This window comes from Grus americana, chromosome 3 (assembly GCF_028858705.1).
Source record: "Grus americana isolate bGruAme1 chromosome 3, bGruAme1.mat, whole genome shotgun sequence".
In the NCBI taxonomy this organism is placed as follows: Eukaryota; Metazoa; Chordata; class Aves; order Gruiformes; family Gruidae; genus Grus; species Grus americana.
Genome location: NC_072854.1, coordinates 119,918,337 through 119,938,144, shown reverse-complemented (window position 1 = coordinate 119,938,144; position 19,808 = coordinate 119,918,337). Strand labels below are relative to the sequence as shown.

General features: G+C 41.9%; 1 protein-coding gene across 1 annotated transcript in view; it reads right to left on the bottom strand.

Annotated features, from left to right (window-relative positions):
* Window positions 1-2,710: 2,710 nt before the first annotated feature.
* The window catches only part of JAG1 (jagged canonical Notch ligand 1), a 36,828-nt gene continuing 19,730 nt past the window's right edge, over window positions 2,711-19,808 (bottom strand). The window contains exons 6-26 of the mRNA XM_054822015.1: window positions 15,815-15,945; window positions 15,382-15,501; window positions 14,809-14,922; window positions 14,161-14,274; window positions 13,224-13,337; window positions 12,774-12,820; window positions 12,011-12,184; window positions 11,368-11,518; window positions 10,662-10,826; window positions 10,050-10,163; window positions 9,287-9,400; window positions 9,068-9,181; window positions 8,827-8,943; window positions 8,277-8,304; window positions 8,070-8,155; window positions 7,140-7,253; window positions 6,798-6,907; window positions 6,481-6,717; window positions 6,010-6,141; window positions 5,390-5,540; window positions 2,711-4,663 (exon numbers count right to left, since the gene is read on the bottom strand). Coding sequence (XP_054677990.1) covers window positions 4,206-4,663; window positions 5,390-5,540; window positions 6,010-6,141; window positions 6,481-6,717; window positions 6,798-6,907; window positions 7,140-7,253; window positions 8,070-8,155; window positions 8,277-8,304; window positions 8,827-8,943; window positions 9,068-9,181; window positions 9,287-9,400; window positions 10,050-10,163; window positions 10,662-10,826; window positions 11,368-11,518; window positions 12,011-12,184; window positions 12,774-12,820; window positions 13,224-13,337; window positions 14,161-14,274; window positions 14,809-14,922; window positions 15,382-15,501; window positions 15,815-15,945 — 2,905 coding nt within the window. The 3' untranslated portion in view covers window positions 2,711-4,205. The remainder of the gene's footprint in view (window positions 4,664-5,389; window positions 5,541-6,009; window positions 6,142-6,480; window positions 6,718-6,797; window positions 6,908-7,139; window positions 7,254-8,069; window positions 8,156-8,276; window positions 8,305-8,826; window positions 8,944-9,067; window positions 9,182-9,286; window positions 9,401-10,049; window positions 10,164-10,661; window positions 10,827-11,367; window positions 11,519-12,010; window positions 12,185-12,773; window positions 12,821-13,223; window positions 13,338-14,160; window positions 14,275-14,808; window positions 14,923-15,381; window positions 15,502-15,814; window positions 15,946-19,808) is intronic.

Here is a 19,808-nt window from a genome sequence, read left to right as displayed (position 1 = left end):
GTCTGACGCCCTGTCTGATACCACATCGCTCCACTGCTGCCCCGGAGCTAGGTAAGCCATCTGCTCAACCTGCGTCCGGTGGCCAACACACCGTCCAGAGCCTTCACCCCTTTTCTTCTCCTCCTCCTCACCCCCATCACTGCACAGCTATCTTACTGGTTTTCCCCCTCTTTTAGGAACAATAGCTAACCTTAAAAAGCAAACTCTGTGCACAGTGGTAAACAGTAATCAGGATGGCTACTGGTGTCAATACTGAAAAAGAGGAAGTTGAAAAATTCTAAAATATTCTTAAATTCCCTTAGAAAGGGAGGGGGAGCTTACACAATCACTTCCATCTTCTGGGGAGGAAAAGGCTGAATTTGGTACTTCCCTTGTCAGAACTTCTCATCTTTGCATACACGAATAAAAAAGTTAAGGCCTTGCCTCGTGACTGGTTCCGGAGGGACTCTGCAAGGGCTGTAACCCTTGCTGCGCAGGTGTGTCAGCCGGTCTAAGAACAAGTGCTGTTTCTGTGGAAGGGAAAATAGCTTTGTCAGCAAAATTGCTTGAAAATGCTGGTCTCTTGGTTGGGCCCTAAACTGGTTTATGTTACTCGTGAGGCTTCGGATATGCGAGCGCTGGCTGGCTGTCACTTGCTCCCCTTAGCAATGCAGAAACAGCTGTTCCCAAGGCTGCCTTCCCCCCGCCCCGTGACGTGACTGTATTGGTGTTGGGGCTGATGTAAGGTGCACCATCAGCGCCTTTTCGCTAGTTACCTCTACGTCAGATGGGCCCTTTCCATGCGGAGGTGCAGCGGCTTTGATGTGGCTGTGTTCAGCTCGAGTTGAACCAGAGCCAGATCCGACAGGTTCAATTAGCTGTGGGTAGAGCAAAGCTGGGGGTGCTAAGGCGACTCGTTTTATTTGGGGTTGGTTTTTTTTTTTTAAAGCTCCTCTGTGTAAATGGCAGCTGAGGAAGCACCCGTTTTTCAACTCTTAAATGAAGAAGGATCCAAAGAACAAACACCCGCTTAGCAGTGGGAAACCTCTCCTGACTAAACAGGATGTATCTTCCCAGCGTAGTAAACTGAACGGGCAAAGTATGATTTCCACAAAAACAAATGTGCCTTGGTACTCCAGTGGGAAAGCCTTAAACTTCATGTTTCTATTTATTTTCATATAGCAACCCCCAGCTTAGTGGTGGTTCTGGGCTTTGGAAGGCTGTTGTTGTTTTAAATTCACCCGTGTAAATTTTGAAGCTATCATTGAAATACGAGGATATAATTTAAAAATATCACGATAGCAATTTCACTGAATTCTTTTCCTTCCTCCTGTACAACTTCTGTGGCTCTCATTTTATAACCCTGTGAGGCAGCAATGAAATGAGTTATATGGGGAAAAGTAGGTTGTGTATGGAGAAACCCTGCGGTAGTAAAGCCTCTGCACGGTCAATACGGTACTTTGTAGCGCGGGAAGGCTGGAAATGAAATGAATGAATGAATTCTGTGCTCCAGGCTCTGACAAGTAACCTGAGTTTTGCTCTACAATGAGGCTTCAGAGATCTACACAGCTTTGTCGCTATATGGACCGCTGTAATTAGAATTTGCCTCAGTAGGTTTTGAAGTAGCCTGTCAAGTACATGTTCCCAGGAGTAGTAAAGCCGTTTGGTTTTGGTTATTTAACAGATGGCAGACTCAGATTCATTCCTACAAACTCAGGTATATTTCAGTCATTTGGAAGCGGTAGTGGGTTTCTGCAGCATTGCATTTCAGACCTAGGTGAATGGCAGATGTCAGAAGATGGTCAATTCAACATTGACCGTACAGAAAAGTGTGTGGTTCATAGCAGGAGGAAGACCCTGTTATCTGTAAGTGGCTTTTTAGACATGCTGTGTTTGGTTTATTGCGGATTGTAGAAGTCAGGGAACAAAGGGAAGTAAACAGGCATGGGATGTGTTTATTGAGGAATTACTGGAGTGGTCAGATGACGCTAATCTCGTTGGCTTCCCATTCAGCTGGCAGTAGCTGTATTTACTACAAATGAATTATGGGTGAAAAGGCTTAATTTTGCAGTGGGTTGGTTTGAGCTGAAGTAGAAACAGCAGCCTGAAATATTTTATTTCATTTTTTCAATTGAGTTTATTAAATGCTGTTAATTGTTCCTTTGGCATTGTATTAGCGCCTTACCAAAACAAACCTGCAGCTTCATCAGGAAAGTGTGCTAAAATAACCCCCACTTCTGCACATAGCCCCTGCGTGAGGTAAGCATTAAGAGTCATTGTGTCGAATACTTTCAGAGTTTATTTTCTGCTTTACAAAGCACTTTTTGCCCATGAGAAGTCAGTATAAAGTATGGATCCCTTCCCACCCAGGTCAGCAGTTTCTGTCTTGCCTAGCTCCTTCCATGGGGTTACTGGCTGGTGGCAGCTCATTGGCCCACACAAAGTCAACTTGTTGCACAATTCCAGTCACATCCTCCTCCTCCTGGAAGCACAGGGAGGCACTTGAGCCAAAAGCCACCGTGAACAGGGGACGTGCTGCTTTCAGAGCCCTTCGCACTTTGAGATGTGGTATCACCTGACAAAAACCTGACCCCACCAAAATCAGCAGCAGGTCTTAGAAACATAAACTGGGACCTGCCCCTGTTTTTGCACAACTCACTAGTCATGAGGGCCTCCGAGCTCAATAACCTCCACGCTCTTTTGTGTTTTCATACAAAAAATTTAATAAATATTACTTTTCAAGATTTATTGCCAGGAACAACACATCAAAGATGCATTTTCATATAACACTAATATCACAATACAAGGTATCTTCATGATCTCAGTGGTTAACCACCGAGATGACTATGTTTATAAGCCTTTTGATCTTAACGTCGTAATAGCACTTTGATTTCCTCACTTGTTAAGGCGGGCAGTGTAATCTATGGCAAACCTACACAGTGATCTTACTGGACATTCTACTGTTCAAGTATTCAACAACTAGCTTATTAGAATACTCCCTAAATGCAGTAGATTACAAAAAAAAGTCAAATCTACAAGTGGTTCAGTATTACATATTCATGGTGAGAAAAAATAATCAGAATTTACAAAATAAGATTGCTGTGTTTCCAACTTCACACGCTAATTTGATATTTTAATTACATGCAACCACTCACATTTCATCTACATAAAGTAATAGCTCAGTTTTGTTCCCTTAAACTGCTTCTTAGCAGATTATCTGCCTGTCACTCTTTTTTTTTTTTTCAAGTCTAAAGCAGCAAAAAAAAATTTCTAGTCTAATCATCTAAACTGCCTCAGTCAGTACTTACAAATAGTCTTAAAGTGATACTATGGAAGGTGTTTCAAATGTTTGACATTGTACAAAAACCAGCATCAAGGCATGAAAGCCCATCCTATTAAAAATAAACTATTTTAGAACACCTTAGTTTTGGCATATAGGCAACATGTAACAAGAAAATAAATTCAAAATAGAGAAGCCACAAGCTTACAATGCTATCAAAAACCTTCAACTCTAAACACATACATATAAATAAAAAGGAATGATATTTTAAGGCTCTTGATTATTAAGTTAATAAATCAAATATACACAGTGATTAATAAAAAAAAGAATTATTTACATATCTATACAAACTTCTATTTTTGACACATTTTCCTCTTTAAATTCTTCATTTACCAGCAACTGCTGACAAGTTTCCCCCCACCCGCCCCCAACAAAAATACAATAAAAAAATAAATAATAAACTTTTGATAGTTGCTGTGGTTCCGAGCTGCAAAGGCACTTTCAAATACAGAACTAGTTGTACGTCACCATAAAACCAATATACAAAAAACTCAAATTCAATAAATATAAATAAAACGTATTATTCTAAAGAAACTGTATAAATCGGGACATCTGGCAGAAAAAAAATTAACACTAAGGAAGAGTAGTAAGGCTACGTAATACCTTATGAAACGTTTCCATGATGTATCAGCTACGGCTGAATTTACACGAGGGCACTTTTGACTAGTTTTGCATAGATGTGAAATGCAGCACTTGGTATTCCAGCCAACCACAGCAACTATCATTGCCAGTGTAAGCCAGCTTGTCAAAACTTAAATTAACACAGGGATTCTAAGTAAATAATAGCCTTAGACTCAAATATTACACAACAGTTTAAGAACTACAAGCTCTTGAGTGCCTTTATAATGATATTTAAAGGCCCTGCATGGCAGCACCCCGCTGTCTGCTATACAATGTACTCCATTCGGTTTAGGCTTTGTGCACTTTCCAAGTCTCTGTTGTCTTGTTTATTTGTCCAGTTCGGGTGTTTTGTGGGCGTGCTGTTGGGGGGCTTCTCCTCTCTGTCTACCAAAGTGTACGCTGGCTGCTTGGCAAATCGGGCCTTCTGCTGGTGTTTGTCCATGTCATCTTCCTCCACCTCTGAATTGTGTGTCCTTATTTTGGCGATTTTGGAGTTTTTGTTTTCGTAGTCTTTAATGGGGACAGTATTTGCTCCGTGTTTCTCAATGGGGTTTTTTATCTGGTTCAGCTGCTCCCTTACATTGTTGGTAGTGTTGTCATCAGATGCCGTGTGAGTATGGCTGCTCTGCTTTCTGCGCTTCCGAATGCACCAATAAAAAACAGTTACCAGGCAACAAATCCAGGCTACTGTTAGGACCGAGCTCAGCAACGGCACCAAGAAATCTGGAAGAGATGCAAGACCAGTTAACCCCACTGCAAACCATCTGTGCCAGCCTAGGCTTTCTACAGAGAAAACACATTGCAGTTCTTAAGCCTTATTTTTTCTCTGGGGTCTAGACAGTAACGTAAGGAGAATCTCAGCTCTTTTAGAATACAGGGCGTTTACAGTGAGTTTAGGACGGGGGAGTACTGTTTTGAGAGCCCTGGTGGAAAACGGCTTCCTCCTATGCACAGAGCCAGGGCAGCGCTGGCAGCAGTCAGGCAGGCGTCATTACGCTGCCCAGCCGCGGCTCAGAGGGAGCAGCATCTCCTCCCTGAGGGCAGCGGGCCCCATACCCGCTACGGGCGGCTGCTGGTGCTGTGTGGGCACTTCTGACCTTAATCCTCAATTCATCACGTCTGGACAGTGGCATCGCCAGGTAAATACATACATGGGAGCTCTAAGCCAGCTGCTTGCTTGCTTCTTCCTTATTTCTCCATAAGGAGTGCACAAGAGCAGCAGCCCTTTTAACAGGTTTAGGCCGCTGCTTTAGAGCATTTTTGGAACTTTTTTTTGTTTTTAAAAGTAGTAACATCCTGGTGCAAAGCTTCTTTATTGTTCCCAGTTAACAGGGCCAAGAGGCAGAGATTCTGCTACAAATCTCAAAAGCAAGAAAAGCTTCTCCTGCTTTGAAAGGCTACTCTAGTCACAGCCAGCGTACGAGTTCTTGGAGACAAGGAAAAACTCACCTGTTTTGTTTTTCACTGGTCGCCTTTGCACTCTGACTTCCGCGACTGCAGCAATTAGCGTGTTGTTGCCATCACGCTTACTGACAAGGTCAATAATCTTATCTGTGATGTCCTTGATTGGGTTTTCATCTTCTCCTATATCTTCTGCAGACTACAGGAGAAGAAGTTGTACCATTAACACCAAATGCCAGATCTGATGCATGGGTAATTCTGCTATTTATAAGCTTCCATGATTGGTTACGGCTCTCGGTACTTTCAATACTTAAAAACCAAAACAGAAACAAGCAGAAAGCCTAGCTAACAGGCAGAAACCAATAATGCAGCATTTCTGTCCCCATCTTTAAAAAGACAACAAAAACCTCACCCCGGAAGCACTGCTCAAGCGAGTATAACAGAAAAATGTTCTACTCCCCTATTACAGTTGCTACCAGATGGTAGCTTTCGACTGTGTGCATGTAACCAGGGTTTCCTCCCTGTTCTTAAAGTGAATCAGGATGGAAACTAAACCACAAGAAGTGCTGACAAAGCCAGGAGTTATGATTTTTATGAAATCCACATGTTGCACACACATCCAAGCAGTTAACTACTAAGACATTTAAAAATATTCTAGGAATACTTACAATAGCAACATGTATTTCATTATTCGCCAAGTGTGAAGGCTCACAGGTAATATAGATGGAATATTCAACAGAAACATTCTTCAGAATATTCAGATTCCTCAATTCACTGCAAATGTGCTCTGTGGTAAGCCCCTGGAGGATACAAAAAAAAAGTGTTGGGTTTGTTTTTTTTATACATATATATAATGTGCACAGAAACACACAGATACAAGTTATGGGGTTTTTGTTGGGGTTTTTTTTTTGCCCTGAAGTAAGAGTTCTCAAGGGAAGAGGAAGTAAAATTTGCTCCAAACCAGCTTTTGTTCTTCTCCGGACACAAAAGCAGTCTGTACTAATCCTTCTATACCTCCTGTTTTCTTTGATTATAAGAGAGCATCAGCTTTTACTCTACTTTTACCAGTCAAGAGAGTCATTTCATGCTCTGGAAAGCAAGCATGTGTGTGCCACAGCGAGCCATGTTCTGCTACTTACTGGTGCCATCATTTCTTTGTTAAAGGTAAAGGTGATGTTGGCACAGTTATCTTGGTAGTAAGCGTCAGAATTGCATTTGGTCTTCACAGGTTGTTGATTCGAAGGCCAACACTCCCCCACCGCAGCACAAGGGTGAGTGAAACAGTGGTCGTCTTTGACAGGAACACAGGCGTGTCCAGCTGGGCAATCGTTATGACCTTTGGCATGTATGACGCAAGGTCGAGGACCACACCAAACCTAGAAGGGAATAAATACCAGTAAGAAACCACTGGTTACAGGACAGAAGACAGCATAAGCCAAACCACAGCACAGCGTACCTTAGAACAGGTGACTTTTCCATTCAAACACTGACAGGTATTACAGTCGTCATCCCACTTAGCCCCATCTGGCATTACTCGAACACTGGTAATGCAAGGCCTTCCTGTAACTGCAGAGAGATTGAACAGAATTGTAAACTTAGGAGAAAAACAAGTGGAAAAACCCCACCCCTTTCCTAAGTTCATCTAAGCTTAGTGATAAGTTTACTTCTTCAATAAAGAAAGATACTTGCTGTAAAAAAACCCCACCCCCAAAAAACCCCATCCAGTCACAAACCTGTTAACATGCAATTATACAGCTCTAGCTACAAGTCTTATGACCAGCTATGACATCTGGAATACCTTCTTGGCATCCTGGACCACTACGCCCCGGTGGGCAAATGCAACGGTACCCGTTAATTTCGTCTACACACGTAGCTCCAAAGGCACAGGGTGAAGACTGGCATTCATTGATATCTGTGACGGAAAGGAGAAGAAATAAAAAAGTTACTCTAAAGTATCCTTTTGTTTTGTCAGGAAAAAACCCAACAAACACACAACCATATGAGAGATTGGCCTGCTGGAGCTTTATGTTCATTTTCTAGTGTCTGCTCGGAGATAGATTCTTATTAGCAGCACCAGTATAATCTCAGAGCAAGTTCTTTGAAGTTTCTGCTGTGTGGCACTGAAAGATCAAAACCTGACCCCTATGGCTACTTAAGCTTTTCAAGGGCAAGGATGCATTCCTTCTCACACAAACACACTTCCTCTCCTTTGACATACTCCAGTTTTGTCCCCCTACTAGATTCTTCAACTGACGACAAAGTTAAACCCCTTTCCAGTTGCATTGCTGCTATGAAACTTCTGTTTCCATGGCTGTTATTAAAAAAAAAAGTTTTAGTGTCTTCCTACCTGTAATTATTATTAAATTACAGGGAAGTGCATACATCACCTCAGGGCTTGTAGATGGATTATTCATTGACAAGGTTTTTCTGGCTGGCATGCTTTCATCTCGGGCAGAAGTCTATGCCACACAGACACAGGCTAGCTGGGAAGAGTAGCCTGAGGGGTGCTTTGCCCACTCGGCTGAACCAAGAGGTTTCATCTCCAGCGGAAGGGACTATAAGATTTCTTTCCTTTTTAGTGCGATTCCTGCCCTCCCCAGGCACAGATGCAGAAGTCACAGGACATCTATCATTAATCTGATCTACCACTTAATTAAGATGATTGTCTCACTACATGATTTGCGCAAGGAAAAAAAAAAATCAAGGTAGAATGCCATTGAACACTTACTGATCCTGCAGTCAGGACCTGCGAAGCCTGGAGCACATTCACAGCGGTACCAGTTGTCTCCATCCACACAAGTGCCACTATTATAACTAGAAAGAAAAAGTCATTCTACATGTTAACAAAACTACTACAGATAAAAAAAAAAAATCTAGAATTCTAAAACAAACAAACAAAAAAGCAAAGGAGGAAAGATAAACATATTCAACTTACCAAGGATGAGGACTGCAGTCATTTGTGTCTGCAAAACAAAACCAGCCAACATTAAATATGCGGACCTTGGCTAATGCAACTCTACTGTCAGTAAGGAATGACCAAACTTCCCCTAATGCCCAAGTTACACTTAGCTCAACTTTAACAAAAATATGCTGAAATTCTCTACTAAATTGATTCCAGGCTTCTGCCACAAAATTTGTTAACTCCATGGTGGAACACATGTACACAGGAAGAGATCCTTGTAAAGAATCTAACAGGGGAAAAAAAAAAAAAAAAAAAGAGTGGAAGCAGACAGAGCTGCTCGTAGAAAAAGAATGCAGGAGAAAACAAGACAACATCTGTCTCCACTTAGCTCATTTGCAACTTTCTCATGGCCAGGTCAAGGCTCTATCACATAAAGTCATTAAAAACAAAGATTCAGGTGATGCTAAAGCCTACATCAAACAAGCTTTCCCTTCTGGTTTCAATCTTGACTCCAAGGGCAACAGGATGAGCTAATGTTCTCATCACGCAACACTCTGGAAGAGTTCAAGCAGAGACGACTTACTCTGAGTACACGTGGGTCCTTCCCAGCCCTCCTTACAGACGCAAGTAAAAGAATCCCCGCTGACTACGCAGGTACCACCGTTATGACAGGGGTTTGGCAGGCAGCTGCTGTTCCTTGCTGTAACAGAAATGAAATTTGCCGCTAAGTTGTTAGAAAGCCGTCAAAACTGAGCCAAGAGGAAAAACTGAGGTCACGGATTCAGCACTGCATCTGCTTCCTGGTGATTACGCCAAGTATTTACCTATGTTACAAGTGGCTCCTTCCCATCCTGCAGGACACATGCACTTGAAAGTGTCCCCCTCGTCATAACATGTTCCCCCATTGTTGCACGTTGCCTCATCGCACTGGCTGTCACCTGCAAAGAACCCAAACTATCCTTAATACCAGTGCCTTCTTAACGAAACAAGTTTAAGCAGCCTAACAGAGCACGCCTGTTATGTTTTGGAAATGCTGAACTTACGGGAGTGGCAAGTTTTTCCTTTCCACCCATTTTTACATTCACAGAAGAAGTCGTTGACCAAGTCTCGGCAAGTTCCTCCATTGTGGCAAGGGTTTTTACTGCAGTCATTAATATCTGGATACGTTAAGGAGAGAAAACAAGCTAAGCAGTGCTTACAGAATTGACAAACACTTAATGCTTGAGAGGTGCATGTCCCATCCCTAGTTTTGGCCTGCGTTTCAATCGTGGATTAAAAACTTAAGTCGGTATTTTAAAAAGCTTTAAGTGCTGTCACTGAGATGACAGAATATTCCACCACATCCCTCCAGTTTGTTTTCATTTTGTTTGTCATCTTCTTTCAGTAAAGAAGTGAAAAGGCCTGTTACATAAACTATCCTATCAGTCAAGGGAAAGGAGCCAAACTCTCACTCTTCTAGTCCTGAGACTGACAAAACACAAGCGTGATGTGCAGATATGCCATTCCTGAGATGGTGTTTAACCAAGGGTTTCTTGCAGAAACTTATCCAAAGAGTAAAGCAGAACCAGTAGGCAAGCCAGGTTCTACTCCCAGTCCAGCTTCATAACTTGGGGTTAGTTCCAATACAAAAGTATCAGTGCGGGGGGCAAGGGGGGGGGAAAGAGGAGTCCTTGTCCTCTGTGGCCTTTGAAGCAGAGTTTATGTTGAACTGGCGTTGGTCACTACCATCTTAAAGACAGTACCAGCCCTTCCTTCCTGATGTTTTCCCAAGAGATCTTTCTGCGTGCTGAAGAATGGATAACTTACTTGTTTCACAATATGTTCCTTCCCATCCGTCGCTACAAATACATTTGTAGGAGTTGATGCCATCGATACAAGTGCCGCCATTTTTACAGGGGTTGCTCTCGCAGTCATTAATATCTGCAACAGTTTGGGGGGGGGGGGGGAAGTAAAAATCAAACTAGAAGTACAGCCACCAGAAGTCATCATCTTATTGCAGACTATTTGATGCTACTTCCATTTCTAAGGCCCTTTTGAAAGGAAAGGTTATAAGCAAGATGAGAAATAGTGAAAAACAATGCACAAAATGATGAGCCTGCCACTCAACAATTACTATTAAAAACAAAAAAAATTAGGAGTCCTTAAGATCCACGTTAAGCCCCACTATTAACTACCTCAGACCTTGTATACATAAGGTTTTTAAAAACATACAATTCAAGGCCAGAAGGTTCATTACTGTGAACTTTACCCAAGGCCTAGCAAATTCCAATCTGCCTCACCCAAGCGGGATATGAAAACTTAAAGCAGTTCCAAGGTTCACTGTGTTACAGGAAAGAAACCTTAAAGCCTGGGAGGAAAGGATGGAATCTTTTTCCAAAAATATTAGGGAACGGTAAAACATATCTTTTTAGCTCTTACTCTCATGACAGTAGGTGCCAGTGAATCCTTTGTTGCATTCACAGGTGAATTTTCCACCTGCTTGGCTCTTGCATTTTCCGTGAGGACCACAGACATTTGAAGAAATATAACGAACCCCTTCTGGTGTGCTGTTAGAAGTTACTGCCACAGTACAGCTGTCAATTACTGTAGAAAAAGCAGAGACCTGCGTGAGCATTGCCCATTCTATCTGATTTCTTAAGCTAAGAGCAACATTTCAATTTCCAGTGATGGATGTTTAAAAGACATACATACCATCAAATCAGAATCATCTAGGTTGGAAAAGATCTTTACAATCATTGAGTCCAACCGTTAACCTAACACTGCCAAACATGCTTGCTGCTTTAAAATAAAGAGACTGTACCAACTGTTTGTGCATAAAATAATCACAGCATCTTGTCTGAAGATTGCTGGATCATGTCCGTGGCCTGGAATAAATTCAGCAAAGCGGGCCATTTGTTACATGTGTTTGTCCACACTGACAACACTGTCTTTCAAATAGCTGATGTTTACAAATATTACTCATCACCTCATACAAATAGAGGCATAAGGCACAGGGCAAAACTCAGCCTCCTTTTAGAAGGGCTACTCCACTGATTACATTATCAGACCTGCATTACGGGTCCAGCCGGGGAAGGGACAGAAACTATTGCCAGTCATTCCCGTTCACCTGCAAGGTAACACAAACCTTCACAAGGAGTTGTGCGGCAGTGGTCTTTCAAGTGAGAGCAGTTCTTCCCTTCGTAATCTTCAGGGCAGTTACAGAAATAATCCATAGCGAGATTAAAGCACTGGGCACCGTTCTGGCAAGGATTTGGCTCACAATAATCTATGTCCAGCTGTAAGCAGTGCAGAGAGGGGAAAGGGAAATAAAAAGGGGAGGGGGAAGGGGAGAAACAGAAGTTTTATCATAGTTTTCCCTCACTATGACAGGCAGACATTGTGGAATCTGACCTTTTTATCTGCTGCCTCAATGAATTGTTCATAATGCAGAGTTTAGTTAGACTTGCAACTATTTCAGCAGACAGCGCTCTTGATACTAAACAGCCACTGGAAGTTAATAGTTAGTGCGCAACAAAACCTGACATGCAAACACTTGCAGTCTGTTTAACAAAATGAATCCTCAGCAGCCCGTGAGGGGTTTTTTTGTTGGTTTCCCCCCCCCCGCCCCGGCAATATATATTAATCAAGCACTTTCTTGGCAGACCGACAGCGATATCAAGTACAGCTTTATACTATGGTTCACTGGATGCAAGGCATTCAGCGTACAGATCCCGAGTGCTGGTAGAAACGCCACTGGTGAGGGCCTGCCTTTCACCCATGCTTCTTACCTGACAGAGGTTTCCTGAGAAACCAGCGGGACACAGACATTGGAATCCATTGATTTCATCCTGGCAATGACCCCCATTCATGCAAGGGTTACTTGCACATTCATTGATGTCTTTCTCACAGTGATCTCCTGCATAGCCAGGTGAACAGATACACCGATAACCATTAACCAAGTCCTGGGAAGGAACAAGAAAGTTTAGAGTTAAGGTTTTTTTCCTCCCTCTTTTTTATTTTTTTCCCCTCTTTAATAAAAATATGTCAAAAGGAAAACAAAACCAAAAAAAGAAGAAGGAAGATAGTCCAAAAAAAAATATATCCTCCTATGCTGTCCAATACCAACATAAAATTGACTGAAATTAAAACAAGGCAAGAATATTTGGGGGGGGGGGGGGCACAACACCAAACAACAAACACACACACAAACAACCAATAGTAATTTATGTTCTTAATTTCCAAGTACGATATATTAATCCACAATTTTAAGCGGAATATCTACAGTTGTAGATTTAGCATAACAACCAGCCCATTCACTGGCGACAATAGCAGTGAAAAGGAATCATTTATTGCAATTGTATTTTTTGTTCTTGCTGTTCTACACACATACCCCAACGTGCTGTAGCATGACATAACCCCTCCCCACAACTCAAAGGAATGACAATTTATAACAGCTAATTGCTATTTCCCACACTATTTGTATTTAGACTCAAACGGTTTAGCTACTGTTGCAAGTCTCAGGGAAACCAAAATAAACCAAGAAGGGCTTACCCGACAGGATCCTCCATTCTGACATTGTCCACGACAGTCGTTAATATCTGTAATAAAATTAGCGTGGTTAGAAGGCAAAAATATATTTACATTAGATACAGAGTTCCAGTCTCTCTAAAACTGCAGCTAGATAAACCTTTTGTCAAGTTTCCTGCATGCTTTCCTCGAGATAAGGGTATTATAATGGGTGGGAACCTTTCGTGATTCTTCTGCTAGAGGCAGTGAAACTTCACATCATTGTTTTAGTCACTTTATCAGAATATAGCTATGTTATGGACTAATGAGTTTGATAAAATCGTGTATTTTCATTCCACATCAAGTACTCTCTCTCTAAAAACATCAACCGCTGGGACTGTGCCGGATGTTGAAATCCGGGCTTAGAACTTGGTGGCATACATACATACACGCACACGGCTGGCCTTTAATAAACCCAGGGATATAGACACTTACTTATATCACAGTTGTGGCCAGACCAGCCAGTAATGCAGTCACAGTAGTAGCTGCCAATCAGGTTCCTGCAGGAGTTGGCATTGACACAGGGTTTGCCCTCGCATTCATTCGCATCTGAAAAAACAATGTGAATAGCCAAATGCAGGGCTTGTAGGGCAGGGAGGGAGAAGGAAAAAAAAGCCTACAGCCAGTTTTTCACAGCAATGATCAGTAGTTCATTCAGCTCTAAGACGAACTTGTAATATACAGCATGGATTAGTGTGAATTGAACCAACAAAAGTCAATCGTACATCAGTCTCTGAAGTCTCTTTCAATTTCTCTGCAATTAGAACATACAGGCTATGCTAATTATTTGATAATTACCCAGCCAATCATTAAGAGCAACCTCCCCCCACACATACATCTCAACCGAGCATTTTGAAAGAGTGCTGCAGCCTGGTCATTGGGATTAGTGTGTTGTGTAAAGAATGCAGACAGCTCATTCTTCCTGAGATCATCCACATTTTGGAACCCAGCTGTGAACTCCTTGGTCTGGAGGAGTTGACATGGCTGAAGAGATACGGCAACTTTCTCACAGGCTAAAGGAAGAAATACATGTGGGGGCAGGACTGAAGGCATATACATGAACCCTCCCCACTTTGGTTCATTTACGGTTTAAAGTACGTCTGTTTGGCTTAGTTAACCATTTCCTTCAACTACTAGCATGCATCAGCAAAACGACGACAGAGGGAAACCACTCTATGCTTTGAGACACCAGTCCTGCAAATGCTGACACTTAATATTCTCAAAGTGCCAGAATATGTCCATAGGCTTCAGAACTATAAACATGCCTAACGCAAAGGGCACGACTGCCCTTGCCTGCTGCACTATGATCCCTTTTGCATTTATCTTCCACCCCCCCAGAGCAATGCTGGATGAAGAGAAAAGCAGTTCTCACCTAGCTGACACGTTTTGCCAGTCCACTGAGGTGGGCAAATACACTTAAATCCATCAACTAGATCTTGGCAAGTTCCTCCATGACCACAGGGATTTGGAGAACAATCATCAATATCTGTAATGCAGAATAGGGAGAGGCTCAGCTCTGTTACCAAAACAGGCAATGTCAGTAACTGACAAATTTGACAAATGGTCACTGCTACTAGGATTTGCCCTGAGGAACAGAGAGGCAACAGGACTTCTGCTTGGAATTTTTAAGTCCACTCTGATTTCAGCAAAAGCCTCCGTTAAAAGTAATAGTGTGAAAGGGGGTACAGAGCACAGGGGAAGAAGTGGCCTTTTTGCACGTGGAAGTCAGACTTTGATCCAGCAAGTCTCTCAAAATGGTATTTTAACAACTTGCCAGAATCCTACAAAAATTCAGTGTTCTGCTGCTTTCAAGAAGCTGTCGGCTATTCTGTCCCCTTGCATTTAACAAAAACCTTGGTATGAAGGAGAAGAGGTGCACCATGGTATAAATGGCTGCCAAGAACCAATGCTAAAGCTGGGAAAGGTTAAATAGGCTGCCCTGTAAGATTATCAGGAATTCGAAAGACCTATCTAAACCAGCAAACTAGCACATTTTTAATACAATTTTGAAAGGGCTTACTATCAGTGCAGGTTGGTCCAGCCCAGCCAGGCGCACACACACATTCAAATCCCGTAGACGTCTCTAAGCAGCTTCCTCCATTGTGACAAGGATCGGAGAGGCAGGCATGCTCCGCTGCACCAGGACAGAAGTACATCATGGTAGAGACTATAGCAACATCACCAGAAGCCACCCCTTGCTCCCTCTGCACGATTCTGCTCTGGATGCAGCCTCATTACGCTTGATGTATTGCACTCCTGTGATTTGCTGTGAATCAAAAAGCTACTAGCCAACAGGAAGTCATCTTCCATGCTAAAGCCATCACCATGCTGCCTTGCACCTGCTTCAGAGCCAGACAAGGTAACTTGGAGTGGTCTCTCTGGTGAGCAGAAGGCTGATGTTCAGAGATACCAATCATTCATGATGAAGCACGAACAAGCAAGTCTCGATCTTTGTAGCCAGCCCTGACTTCATAATTAATACTAGAAATTGACTTTTCCCCCCAACCTCATAAAATATATCCAAAGCCAGCCACTAAAAGCTGGCAAGAATTAACTGCCAAGCGGCAGCTCAGCAGCTGCATCAAACACTTACCAATTTCACAGTTCTGTCCCGAGTAGCCCTCGGGGCAGGAACATTGGTATTTATCAGGGCCAGTGTTGCTGCAGGTACCACCATTCAAACAGGGTGGGTGGGTTCCACAGTAGTTCAGATCTGCAAGAGGTGAGGAGCATTAAAGCCACAGTTGAACAGGAACATCACCACGTGCATGCTTTGTTCCATATTCTAGAGCCTTTACAGAATGTATCTGCGCACAAGAGTAAGACAGGACAATGTGCAAAATTAAGCACATACGCTAACAACGCCAGAACAGCAGAGGAAGCAATGCTAAGTAGCTGAAGGACAAAAAACTCCCACCATGTTTCAAGAGGCTCGCTCACCCAGTCTCGTGTGCACTCTCTCCTTGCTAAGTCTGCCGGTGTTAAAATTCAAGTGTTACACTTGGCTATCCATAAGATTAGCATACCTTTGTCACAGAGCTGACCACCCCAGTTGGTTTCACAGAGACATTGCCATGGTTCAATGCAAGTGCCATGGACACATCCTGGGTGTGGAATGCACTTATCACAGTACTGGCCTTGCCATCCATACTGACACCTTCGTTTAAAAAAGGGGGGAAAAAAAAAAAAAAAAAAAGAAAATCAGAACAGGGAAACAAACCAAAAACCTGTTAGAATTGCTCTGTGTAGATGCGAGTGTGGAACTCCAAAGCTTGCAGAAAGACTGGGGAGGTGGGGGAGAAGGGCAGGACGAGGGGAGGGGAGAAGCCATTCAAGGTTTGTTTGATGGTTTTTTGTAAACAAACATTTTAGTAGTTTTGCCAAGGTCTCTGTAGCCAGCCTCCTGACAAAAGAATAACTGTTCGAGAGAACCAGCATGAGGCCGTTCAGCACAATAATACTCTTTTGGAGCCTCATACAAATGTGGCAGAGAGGGTGGGTGTGCACTACAAATCAATCTCTGGACTTTGACAGAGTGCTTTATAAATTGAGGGGGGGGAAGAAAAAGTCAGTGGAAACAATAGTTATCCAGAGACCCTCATGAATACAAGGTTCCAGGCATTTCAGCCATGCTGGGTTTTCAGGAAGACAAACAAAACCATAAACGCCAAATCTGAGCCCTCGGCAAGGCACTGGCAAAGCACGAGGAGCTCTCTGCTCCATCGGAAGCTAACCTTATTCGGAACTAGAACACATACACAGCAAGATTGCACTGGGCCACAGTAAGGGACAAAAGAGAACAGCACACATCAGGATTTTACACAAGTTCAAAGAAGATCAGTTGTCAGTGTATTTCAGAGTTTGACTTATGCTAATGTCTTTTCAGGGAATCATTAAAACATATCCAGTTCTAGAGAAACTTTAATCTCATATCTGGAAAAGAATTTATTATTATTTAAATTATTTATTACCACTATCAATGAACTACCTGAATTCTGTACTTAAAAGGAAGATGTTCTTTTAAAGTAAAGCCCCTTTAAGGGAAAGCTCATTTTGGCTTTCATTTAGTTCTCACTAGCAAGGCAGACCAAGGATTCTTCAAATTAAACTGGATCTATAGATAGAAACAAGGAAAACAAGTTGAAAATGAAAAGCAAGGGTTTGTTGAGGTACTGTATTTCATTAACAGGTCCTGAGAGTAATTGATCAGCAGCAATTATGCACTAAGCTGTCACTAAATTATGAAAACAAGCCTCATCTGTACAGAAGTCAGCTAAGCTTTCTATTTATAAAACCCCCCACCATTCTTCTACTGGCAATTTCTTCTCATGGGAAAAAGCAAGAGGGATCTATCCACTGGGTAATCACACACAGCTAGTGGTAAGGCTGACTTCCCTTCTAAAAAATCTCAGGTGACAAACTGCATCCTAATTAACTTTTTTTTTTTTAACTAGCTATTTCAATAGCAGCCTATTCAAAGTCAATGGGAAATTCTTATTAGTTTGTGTGGTTGGGGGGGGAAGCTAGTACAACTTATGCATCTTTGTGTGCAAAGAACATGAAAGAAAACCAGATCAGGCAAAGCAACCTCTCTCAAGTAGCTCTTGGAAAATCCTTCTGTATAGGGAATATAATAAGAATGCACAAAGATCAAAATTTGGGAACATACCCTTTTAATTTGTGTTGCATTCAAAGCAATTTGCCTGTGATCTTGCACACAAGTGAAAACTAAGGGGCCTCACCTGCAAAGCCAGGTATCCAAATCGAGAATTTTACTCCTTTCTGCCAAATCAAAGGGATGTTTTTTTGTTTTCTTTAAAGCAAGCGTATAGAGAAACAAGTAATTAAAAAAACCCAAAACACACAGGAAAAGAGAGCCATGAGCTTTCCTCAGACATCAGCTTCAAAGTGTAACAAACAAAATTGGGTAAGACTATGGGCATTAAAAAAAAGCTAGATATCAATTCCAAAAAAAAAAATTCATGGTAACAATTCTTGTTTAATAATATGTATGCAGCAGTTTCTCATGAGAAATTTAAAGTTAGCTTTCCTTGTATAGTGATTCATGAGTAAATATGGTTTTGTTGGCTGGCTTGCATTAAAGAAAGTGACTTGCACCAAAAGGGAAAAGGATATTTTAAGAATGTTTGCAAGTTGTCTATTGTACCAGAACCCAGAGCAGTTTCTGCTGGGATGTTATTTTTAAACCCTGTTGCATTTGTAACATACAGGCTACATGACTCATCAAAACTTAAAAGAAAATAAAATCTTGTTTCTCTGTTCACTTTAAAGATATTGGTCTAACTTGGCAAGCAGCAGTTATCTGAAAGCACCAGAAGGACAGCATTGTTTCAAGACTATGCAAATCAAGTGTGGGAAAGTTGCACCTTAAGTAAATAAGGGCACTAGCGCATGTCTGGGCAGTGAGTGGGAGGTAAGAGACTTAGAAAGAGAAAGGAAAGAAAAAAATCTGGAAACAAAGCCTGTTGTTCTGACTAGGAGACAGCAACCCCTACAAGGCATGTTTATTCTGATGACAGAAGCACAAATCACTGGTAGCCTTGACTGATATACTCCTCTCGCCATCTGGCCTCCCCAATACTTCTACTACTTGCTAAGCTTTTTTTTTTTTTTTTTTTTTAATTAAAAAAAGATTTAGATTTGGTGTTCTGGGGGTTAACCAGCTTATATCAGTGCTGCTAAACATTAAAGAAATCATTGAACAACCCGCAACAGTCCATCCCGCAGCTTGACTTTCACTTTGCCTTGTCTCTTGTGGAGGATGAGAAGTTACTTCCTACCTTACTTTCAGAATGTTCCTTGATGATTTTTTTTGTTTTGGTTTTGAAGCACAGATTACAGGGCCAGAGAGAGAGAACAAACCACTGTGACTATTTAGCCTGACTTCTTATATTATATAGTTTGTCAAACACCCCAGATTTAGTTCTTGTTTGAACTACAGCTTATCTAGAAGGAAAAGCAGTCTACTTCATGCAAAGGTTTCCAGCAATAGATAATCCACCAATATGTTTTTGTTAGGCAGAAAAATTACTGTCTGTTCCTTCAGACTTCTGAGTTTTAATTGTGAATACCCAAGCTTCACTTTTAACCCTTCCTATAGGGGATCGATATGAACATTTTGTGATCTAAGAAGCCCTCAGTTCCCTATCACATATAAACAGAAATGATAAAGGGTTACGTGAAGCAACTTACAACTTGTGTATTGATAAAGGGTGTCCCCATTTAATAGCCATTAACCCTCTGTTAGTAAGGGAGAAAACTTCCCTGTGATGTAAATATATGCTATGTATTTTGAGGCATTCCAAATATTTAATTGTTGCGTTATGGATAAACTCTGCTTTTCATTGTCTCCTTGCCAGAACAGAATGGACTTCAAAGCATGGGAGCAAAATTCTACATTCATCAGAGCCTACTGACAAGATTTCATCCCAGCTATTAACCTCTCAACACTCAGAGCCTGGCTCACAATGGTAAAGGAACCGAGAGATTTAACTAATCCCATTCTAAAGAATGCTTGACTTTTGCCCACTGATGGAAGAAACCAGGGGGTGGGAGGAAGGAAGGGGGAAACAGTGAAAGGGAGAAGAGGAGAGAAAAGCCACACTGTACTTCAAGCTTGTAGTTGAAAAAGCCTATTAATCAGGCTGTTGAAAAAAAAACCCAACAAAAAAACAAACCCACAACCCAAAACAAAAAACATACCCACAAAACATTTGCACTATTTATGCAGAAACAATTAGTTAGTGCTCATTAGGCAGCATTCACACGATTTATTCCATACCCTCCTCCCCCCCAGTGCCACCATTTGACAAACCAAAAGCTTCTTAAAATTATCAGTGCATTGAAAGCCTGCTCCCCTCCTTATTCTGGGCAAGTCAGCATGAATAATGTGCCTTGGTCAAAAACATGACTCCAAAAACACCCTCCCTCCCCAATCCTATTGTGTTTAGCATCACTTGCTTAATTATTTGGGGGGGGAAACAAGGAGGGAGCGGGAGC